The 10647-nt window shown below is 39.9% G+C and overlaps 1 protein-coding gene across 1 annotated transcript; it reads left to right on the top strand.

The window, feature by feature from the left end:
* Positions 1–571: 571 nt before the first annotated feature.
* farsa (phenylalanyl-tRNA synthetase subunit alpha) lies at positions 572–8680 on the top strand. Its single transcript, XM_053337971.1, has 13 exons — positions 572–737; positions 1507–1644; positions 2132–2230; positions 2333–2451; positions 3106–3198; positions 5206–5334; positions 5421–5536; positions 5648–5732; positions 5827–5926; positions 6295–6463; positions 6958–7035; positions 7340–7454; positions 8313–8680. Exons 1-13 carry the CDS (start codon positions 591–593, stop codon positions 8416–8418), a joined length of 1494 nt encoding a protein of 497 aa, XP_053193946.1. The 5' UTR covers positions 572–590; the 3' UTR covers positions 8419–8680.
* The last annotated feature ends 1967 nt before the right edge of the window (positions 8681–10647 follow it).

Here is a 10647-nt window from a genome sequence, read left to right as displayed (position 1 = left end):
TAGAGACTCATCCACATTCATTAAAGGCTGGAATTACTACAAAAGCTGCATCTACTGAATACTGAGGAGGTTCATACTTAAACCAGTAATTTGTACTATATGTTGGTAATGAATATTTCTGATTTAATTCACTTTGAAGAGATCAGTTTTTACTCTAGTGTCAAAAAAGAAGCCTAAGTGCTGTAAACTGTCACAAGGGTGAAAAAGAGAGCTCATACATTGCATTTACAGTATTTACGGTACTCTAACGACATCTCATCTTTTATGAAACATTTTTGATAATATTTTCAGATGATTTAAATTGGTTTGCAATGTTGCTTATTCACTTTAGTTATATTTATTTATATTTATCTTTTAATGTCTGGAGTATGTGTTGTTAACGTTTTCTTTCTCCAATAATTCCCGTACTGTTTTACTTAATTACTGTGTTATTAATAAAGTTGAAGAAAAAAAAATGTTAAAAGAGCCAGCCATAGACCATAGCCATAGACAGAGCCTGCCGCACGAAAAAAGTATTTACGGTAATTGTACATTCGGCTTTTACGGAAGATGCGTCACATCCGGCCTCTGGTGCTCAGCGGGGACCCAGCATGGCGGACACCGGTGTGGTGGAGACGCTCTTACAGCGGATTGAGAAGGCGGACGATGGCGTGGACAGCCTGGAGGTGGCTGCCAGCCTCGGCTTGGACCACCAGGTCGTCGTGGGAGCCGTGAAGAGTCTGCAGGCTCTCGGAGACGTGAGTTTCCTCCGGCGGAAGTCCGACAACACTGGTTCATGTAGAGAGACTGATGCAATATGGACACTCAGTTTAATCTCAATACTGCTGACTGGGGTTCAGCCAGACCACAGAGGTCTACTTTGTGTCATATCCCCATATCAAATCATTATTATATCATTTGTTGTGTTTCTGTTGACGTCTTATAAGTGTCTTGTGGTTATATTTTAATGAGTGTTTTTTTAAAATCCCCATGTCTTGGGGTCCTTGTTGTCCCAGTCGTAAGCAACCAATTTTGACTGTGCAGTTTTAATACATGGAACTACTTATTGAGGTTATGTTTCCCATGGGTCCTAATTTAAAGTGTCACACACTATGGGGAGGGGGGAGGGTGGGCACTGTCACTTTAGTTTGAATATTTTGTGTAAAGGCAAATTAACTAATTTTCCTTAAAATGTCAATAATAAATATAAATTATACTTTCTTTTTTTTCTCTTTGAATATTTTTGCTATGTTGATTGTTTCTTACAGTAGTTTATTTTTGGGGTCCCCAGTCAGCAGTCCTCTAAATATGTTTTTAGGATGAGGGTTAAAGAGTGGAAGGTGTTCTCTATGATCATGTACTTTCATTATTGATGTTGTTGTAGTTTTTTGATTTCTTTTTTATTGTGTTTTTATTTTTTGTGTGTTTTTCCTCTGTGTGAAGCACATCTTTGTTGTGTTTAAAGTGCTTTATAAATGAAATTGAAGTTGATGAGCTGACTGTCCTGTGTGCTTCCCTGTTGTGCAGATGATCTCAGCTGAACTGCGCTCCTCCAAACACTGGGAACTGACCGGGGAGGGTTCAGAGATAGCCGGGCAGGGCAGCCATGAAGCCCGGGTCTTTAACTCCATCCCTCTGGAGGGTCTGGCTCAGAGTGAGCTCATGGTGAGTGACAAGTTCGTATCTCTTTGTGTGCACATGATTACAAAAGTACATCTTTCACCTTTTATATGTTTCAACAAAAGTCATATTAGCCATTTTATGACAAATAGTTTATGTACATCCCAATTTTTAGCCTAAAACAAATAATTGTGGAACGATGTTTACACAAGATGATAATAGTTGTTGCTGATGCATCTCCCTAATACGTTTTAGCTCTTTAGATAAATGAAGACACCATAATTGATACATGTAATGACACACACTATTTGGTTTTTAAGAAGTATTGCGCTAAGAGAGAAAAATGTCTCTACTGTTAAGAGTTGTAATTCTGTCAGTGTTTGGTACTGAAATACTGGTATCGGTGCACTTCTCGTGTTAAGTGGTAATACAATGAAATGAACATTGTATTTGAACTATGGATACTATTTAAATTCTACAATCCTTCAGTGTGCAGTAACATTATTGTACCTCTGCACTTGTCTCTGTGTAGAAACTGTCCTTTGGGAAGATCGGCTTCAGCAAGGCCATGTCCAACAAGTGGATCCGAGTGGACAAAGCACACGAGGGCGGCCCCAGGATATTCAAAGCTGTACGTATTCTTTTATATCAACCTGTTATCATGGCCCGCTGTGTTCAGTAGTCCCTGGTTTAAATAAGCTGTGTGTGTGTGTGGTTCTGTTTTGGTCGACAGGTGGAGAGCATAGAAGACCAGGTTAGAGAGAAGCTGCTGCTGGTACAGAAAGGCAACTTCTCTCAACTGGAAGAGAAAGAAAAGAATGAACTGAAGAAGAGAAAGCTGCTCTCTGAAGTGTAAGTCTCCAGACTTTATAAACAGCACGAGTGTGAATGTGTATGTGTCTACCGGTAGGTGGCAGTAGAGGGTTTGTTGTGACTGCCAGACAGAGAGAGAGAGGCTCAGTGCAACTAACTGACAGAGGTTCACTTCCTAACTACAGTTTTATTGAATAATCTGGTGTAAACGGGGAAGTGAAAAAAGCTGAATGCATAATGCAGTAATCATTGGCTGGAGCCCAAACTATTATTACTATTATTGTCAATCTGATGTTATACTTGGGTGCAAAACACACTGCAGAATATACTATGTTGAGGAGGATGCTTAGCAGAAGTGTGGAGGGATTAAAACATCACTGATGTGAAGCGCACACGTGAACGCCGCAGCACATGTGTGTGTGAATTGAGGCCAAATGGACTGTTAGAGACAGAGGCTGAACTGAGGGTCTGCATAAAGAACCAGCACAAGATAAATAAGGAGTTTTTTAAAATTGTGAATCATGCAAAGCTACATTAATGTAGTCTAAAAATAAAAGATATAGGGCTCCATAAGAGCATAAAAAATGTTTCTGTTCCTCACTGTGTAATAAAAGTCAGTTATATTCACACAGCCAGTCAGAGTTACTCATATTTCTGATTGTATTGAGTGTTTTTCTTTTGATGTGTGTTTAGGACGGTGAAGTCTTACTGGATCACTAAGGGAAGCTCCTTCAGCACCACAGTCACCAAGCAGGAGACGGAGCTCACACCAGAGATGATCGCCACGTGAGTCCAGATTCTACTTAATATGGAAAAGGTGTCTTTGTCTGCCCTCCCCTGTCAGTCAGTGACGGTGTGCTGGGTCTCAGACCAGAGGACACAGAGAAACCTCCACCCAAAAAAGGGGACGAGTCCAAAGATGAGGGCTTTGTCCTAAAGGCAGGGTTGGACAAAATGGTAATGACACACCCCCCCAAAAAAAAAACGATTTAAACCAAGTAAATACTGCGATACTTGACACTTTTAGACTGTTGATACACATAGTTGATGCAGGGTGTCGGAAAATGTTAAATATTATAATTGAGTTACACAAACAGTTATGATCCCTTTGTTCTAAAGTCATAAATCAGTCACTTCTGAACATACAGTAGCGTTACACACACACACACACACACACACACACACACACACACACACTCTCTCTCTCAGGAATCGGTGGTTTACACTTTCCAGGAATAACTCAGATTATCTCAGATTTCCATCACAGATATTTATACATCATCAAAAAAATATGCTCCTCATAACTTTAGACCTTCATGTTTAGACTTTTTTTTTTTTAATATCGAAATGAATGCAGCGACTGTTCATCACCATGGTTACAGTGTAAGCAGCAGCTAATCAACTGTAAACAATGACAGGCTAAAAAGAAAAAACAAGACTAAAAGAACCCCCCCCCCCCGCCCCCCCATGGGAATCTCAGAAGTTTTTTTTACACTTGTCAATGACTTACATGTTTTTTTATGTCCCTAACAACTATTCCTGTAAGATGCTTTAGAATAAGAAAAAAAAACCTAAATACATAAATATCAAACATGCTCATAATGCTTATGCTGTTTTCATGCTGAGGTCGAATGCCAGCAGAATGACATAAAGTCCTTACCTCAGGTTTGACTGAAATCATATCATAGAGGGGATTTAGCTAAAAGCAGTAGCCAGATGTTCTTTCTTCCACCCTGGCCAAAAATTCACAACGCTTTTTACATCTCTGTGCAGATTTTAGTGTAGATATAGATTTGATGGTCTCAGTCGGCTCAGCTCCAGATTAAACATGCTCAAACCATGGTGGACTTTTGGGAGAATTAGTATGTGTAGTTAGAGCTGCTGCAGTATTGATTTTTTCCCCCATACCTTGCAAATTAGCAAAGGTGTATGATCCATCATGATAATGGCCTTTAAAAATAATTATACCTCAGATGTTATAAAATAATAGGTACTGACCCAGATTTAAGGGCCAGATTATAAAATGCCTCTCCATTTTCCTACATCTGTTTTTGTAAAATGTTTTACTTAAATATAACTTACATTCTAGTATAGTCACACACACTCCACTACTAATGCTCTTGGAAGCGGTTGTTTATTTTCTTAGGCAGTCAGCATTTATAACTCCTTATCATCTGTCACAGTGATATATGGCAGCATGACATATTCTGTTTGTGCAGTAGAGATGTTACAAGATGCTTTAGACTGAAAAACATGTTACACAAGCCTTCAGAAAAACTCCTCTAGGACTAAAGAAACTATTAGTGCTGACTGACTCTAATATAGACTGACTACTCACTAGCCCAGCAACATTAAGGCTAGAATAGAATGGAAAAGAAAAAAGAATAATACCCTAATTTAAAAAAAAAAAGAAGGCGCTTGTAAAGGAATAAAATGAATGAGTAATTAGTACTAAAACTAACTAAACACTAAACTAACTAAAACACAGTATACACACACACACACACACACACACACAAACAAACAAGACATTCCACTCGCTGCCATCAATATGGCACGATTCCCCTTAATATTACACTAATCAGGTTTTTAGAGCATTTAGAGCAGTTATTGCTCTAGAATAAACACAGTTTTTTAACCTGCTTGTCTGTGATTGAACTGTCCTGTAACGTCTGAAGCAGTTCAAACAGAGTGTGACCCGGGTGTGATGGCAAAGATACTGTAGTTTTATTGAAATGGCTGGTCACCTTTTTCCTCTCTTACCCCTACAGTCTTCTTTGTGTTGTGTTGCAGGGGTAACTGGAAAGACAAGACCTTTAAACCATACAACTTTAACGCCATGGGTGTAGCTCCAGACTCTGGTCACCTGCACCCGCTGATGAAGGTGCGAACACAGTTCAGACAGATCTTCCTGGAGATGGGGTGAGTAGCTTTTAAATATTTTTTTTTAAATCATCATCACACACTTGCTTGTATAACACACTGACTGGACTCTCTGCTCTCTGTAGTTTCACTGAGATGCCGACCAACAACTTCATAGAAAGCTCCTTCTGGAACTTCGACTCTCTGTTCCAGCCTCAGCAGCACCCGGCCAGAGACCAGCACGACACCTTCTTCCTGTCTGGTGAGACTTAAGAGCGTCACACATTTTCTCTCTCTGAGCACCTGTCACGCACACTCGTATCTGACTCCATTTATTCTCACCATGTGGGCTTTTCTTTTCATTTTTTCTCAGACCCAGCACTCGCCCATGAGTTCCCACCGGACTACCTGGAGAAAGTGAAGAAGGTCCACTCAGAGGGAGGATATGGTTCACAAGGGTGAGACACACTCACACACTCACATAGAAAGTAACATTACGGTTCAGTCCATATTTACATCTCACACATTATCCAATATCCTGCTGTCTCTCAGGTACAAATACGACTGGAAGCTGGAGGAGGCGCAGAAGAACATCCTCCGCACTCACACTACAGCAGTCAGCGCACGCATGTTGTATAAACTCGCCCAACAGGTGAGTCACACGTAGACTTACTACTTCTAGTGTTCAGGAAGTAATGGTGATCTGTTGAGGCTGGCAAATGAATTTCAAAATAACAAAATGATGATTTGTGGTATAGGATTAGGATTATACCTCTCACATATGAGGCTTTGTTAGATCCAAAAATAGTGCCTGCTATGAGCCTTCTGCCTGACCTCTCTAACACTCTTCTTACTGAAAGCTGTCAAAGAGTAGAGGCTGTTATAGCAGCATGCGGTTAGATACAACAGTCACACGTGCAGTCGACCATGTGTTTTTGACTGAACTGTATTTAACCACGAGGCTCTTCTCTCTCTCTCCATCTTACCACCAATATGTCAAATCGTCCACCCATCCACCAGGAGAAGTTCACCCCCGTCAAGTACTTCTCCATCGACCGGGTGTTCAGGAATGAGACCCTAGATGCCACCCATCTGGCAGAGTTCCACCAGATAGAGGGCGTGGTGGCCGACTACGGGCTGACACTGGGAGACCTCATGGGCATCCTGCATCAGTTCTTCACTAAACTAGGTGAGGGAGGGGCTCCATGACACTGTGAATATGACTTGTGGTTTGGTTGTTTGTTTTTAAATACAACAAAGAAGCAACTGAAGAATACTGCTAATGTGAACTGGCAGCATTAGAAAATGTTTGGTTTGCATTAGCAGTAACTTAACACAGCTGTAGTAGAGTAAACAGTGAAGCTGACGTCAATGAGATAAAGTTACAAACCATAACAAACTGAGAAGGTCATCTGAAAGCAGCACAGTAATGGCAAACTCTGTCTTTAACAATAAAAACTACAATATAGAGAAGTCATTACAGGATGTAGAGCTATTCATAAACAGTATGGAGAACATTGAGGTTGAATCCGTCGAAGGTTTTAAAGATAATAACTTTAAGAAGTCAGTTGAATGGTTTTATAATGGTGCTAAAATGTTCCTGAGGTATAATTGTGTTAATCTTTATGTTCCTCTAGATCATTTTTCAATCCACATAATCCAATATTTCTCCTTTGTTTCTAGGAATTACCAAACTACGCTTCAAGCCTGCCTACAACCCATACACAGAGCCTAGCATGGAGGTGTTCAGTTACCATGAAGGTATAGTACTGCTACATAAAGATACATAGTACTAGATTGATACCATTGATGCTCTGTTACTTTGACCAGCTGTTGTTTTCTGTCCCAAGTCTCAACCAACAAATCACTTTTCTTTCTTTTTTCTGTATGTGATTTTTAGTTTTATTTTATAAGCTTTCTCTCTGTTACAGTTTGAACTTTAAACCCTTTTTTCTCGACTACATCATGGGTGTAGTTACTGCTCTCTGCCTGTGTGGAGTAGTTCTGTTTAGTGGTGTTTGTCTTTCTACCAACAGTTCTATATAACGTCTTTCTGTACATACAGGGCTGAAAAAGTGGGTGGAAGTTGGAAATTCGGGGGTCTTCCGCCCAGAGATGCTGCTGCCCATGGGTCTTCCTGAGGATGTGTCAGTAATTGCCTGGGGACTATCTCTGGAAAGGTGAATGGAACAGAATATAAAGCAGTTGCATACAGAGAGAATACCGACCTGTGTTGAGTGGATTATACAGATCAGGACTGACCTGAAGCTTTTGATAATGGGAGCATATCTGTATCTGTATATGGGTTAAATCCATACCTCATCTCTTAAATGTTCTATGTCGGTATTAAAGGTGTGATTCTGTCTCTTTGTAGACGTCATCAGAGCTCTGGTGGTATAGACACTGAGCTCACATCTGACCCACATGTGTAAATATGTAGGTTTATTGCCTGTAGAGGATTATTCCTGTTCACAAATGATTGGAATATATTATTTACATTATGAATTTGAACTATTTTTTAATGTTCCTCTTACCAGCTAGTCAAAATCTTGTTTATTTTTTCCACAAAGCATTTAAATGTCCTTTTTTAAATATGTAGTCATCACAAAACTTTAATCCCACTAAAATCCCAGTTTTGTTGTCAGCTTCTGAGGTAAATCTCCTCACGTGGGTCATTTAGTAATAATGTGTAGCTTTTTTCCACCACATGACTACACGACTGTACAAAATACTCTGGGTTCAAATGAGTTATATCTCAGTTTCAACTGAGGACAACTGTCATGGTTGATGACTACACAGCGAGTGAGCTGGGAAAGGCACTAATAATCCACACTGAGTAATCCTCCCTCTCGTAGCCAGCACTCTGTTGTTTATGTTTCTATTCCAGGTCCGACAGGTCAGAGAACACACACTTTGGTCTCTGTTGTGGCTGCAGTCGGTGTCTCACAGGAGCTGTTACTCACACAGCCTTCTTATCTCATCTTGTCTTGTCTTGTCTTGTCTTGTCTTGTCTTGTCTTGCCTTGTCTTGTCTTGCAGGCCCACCATGATTAAATACGGCATCAACAACATCAGAGAACTGGTGGGACACAAGGTGAACCTACAGATGGTCTACGACGGCCCCATATGTCGACTGGACTCCTGAGTTTCACCCAATCATAATTATTATTAATATATTGGACGGACCCCACCTTTACATGCAATACCTTAAGCCTGCGTCTCTCAATGAAGCGACCCAGCCTCCAGTTCTTCTTAACTCAAGCTGGGCCAGTAAAACCAGTCGGTCTGAAAGTGACTGTAGCAGTAAACTGAAGAGGCTTTAACACACGTGAGCAGCCTTAGTATGAACTTATTACTGCTGCAGTGTAAAACATCAGTGCTAGTCTTGACTCTTTTGGCGTACTTGGTACAGGGTTTCTTTTTTTTTTTTTACAGCTTCTTTCTCCAGTTACTACAACAAATCACCTTCATGTACAGGAGATCATTCTACTTTTGGAATTTGACAAAAGTAAAATAAAAATCTTTTTTCCAAATACTGAAACAATTTAAGTTGTGTGTTTGTCTTCTTATGATAAATGTGATGGTCTGTTCATAACGATATGTTGCATCTGAAACACTGTTGGGGTTGACCTCTGACTTTTCTTGTAGCTCTGCCAGCAGATCAAATTTTGCACATATCCAACATTATTTCAGTTTATTTCAACATGTACTGAATGAACATGGTTTCTAGATGACAAATACTACAGACTTTGGTGATCCTCTGACTTCTTTGGCACCACCATGTGGTTGACATTTTAGTTTTTCAGTGAAATATCTCAACAGCTACCGGTTGGATAGAAATAAAAGATTTAAAGCTTTTTCTACAAACACAAAAAGCTTATTTCTCTCAAATTTTGCTAATAAAGTAGTTCCATGTTCATGAGCACTTCTCCTTTGCCAGACTGATGCAGAAACGGCCACTCTAAACTGTGCTGTCTTGAAGAAAGACATTTAATAGGCACTGAACTTTGAATGTGACCACGGCTACAGATATGCACTTTTTGGGGGGTGGTTACACCAAATGTGGTGCGAGGAGACTTGAGAAGTACCCTGCATGTTTTCGGGTTGTCCATCCATCCCTCACATTTGGTCGTGAACACAATATCTGAGGAACACCCGGTGGAAATTACTTCTTCAAAAGGCACAAACATCCACCTGGACCCAAAAATGAATGAATTAAAGGTAAACTTCACTCTGACATCATAATGTTTTCCCAAAACATACTTTTCTGCCTATTTTTTAACAACATAACTCAGGAATAGAAGGGGAGATTGTGACCATTTTGCATTTGGTTGGATACTGAATTGGTGGCACTAATCTTGGGTGTCCTCTTTGAAACTGTGGTGATTGTTTAGATCTTGAACATGTGTGTGAAGCATCAGCATTAAAGAATTTGGAGCTTCTTTCCATTTGGCTTTCTTGAGGTACTTGTATTAGTCCTCCCTCCTCTGTTCCTCTCTCTGGAAAACAAGGACAGAGGGCCTCCTGTTCCTCTTGAAGTCCAAAACAAGCTTATTGGTTTTGCTGATATTGAGCTTCAGGCGATCATCATTAGACCATGTGATGAAGCTCTCTCCCTGTCCTCTGTCCTCCTCTGTAAAAACAGTCTCTAAGTGGAATCATGAATGTCAATATAATAACTTCCATTTTGCTAAAAATTACACTTAATACCTTTTTATTAAATTCCTTTAAAGTCTTTCCTACAAATATTATTTGAGTCTGGACAGACATGGCTGGCTGAGGCATACAACCACAAAGCACTATTTATAGTTATGCATTTAAAATATGATTCAGGCCTATCAGGAGCTTTAAAATTTGCATTGAATATAATTTTGAATAGATAAAAAGGATTCTGAAAGCAGCCTGCAAAACATGTTATCGTAAACATTTTTACCCTCTATTAAGTATAAACTGACATCCAAGAATAGAGTGTGCTGTGAGCTGGTATTGAATAAGAAATTGGAACTTTTGTGCTATAAGCTGCATTGATAGGCTCTGCACACCAGACGGGGGAATCCGTCAGTGAGCGTGACACCTGCGATAAAGGCTTCAGGATTAAGTCTTGTTATGTACATGTTGAATTGCAGGAACTCCCTAAGTCTCTCTCTTAAGCTAATCCTTCAGTGTCTGGAAATAACATTTTTACAGGAGTGTCTGAAGCAGCCAGCTGGTTTGGTTCAGACGTAGGAAGCAGCTGATTAAGATTCTGATGTTCTGGACTTTGTGTTTTCAGAACATGAGGAACACTTTAGGATAAAAATGTGACCATCAATAAGTTCCACGAATGTGATACACTTACTATGAATAATGTAAATCTGTGAGCTCTTAGTTGCTG

The sequence above is a fragment of the Scomber japonicus genome, chromosome 18 (assembly GCF_027409825.1).
Source record: "Scomber japonicus isolate fScoJap1 chromosome 18, fScoJap1.pri, whole genome shotgun sequence".
Taxonomy (NCBI): domain Eukaryota; kingdom Metazoa; phylum Chordata; class Actinopteri; order Scombriformes; family Scombridae; genus Scomber; species Scomber japonicus.
This window is presented reverse-complemented; position numbering and strand designations above follow the sequence as displayed.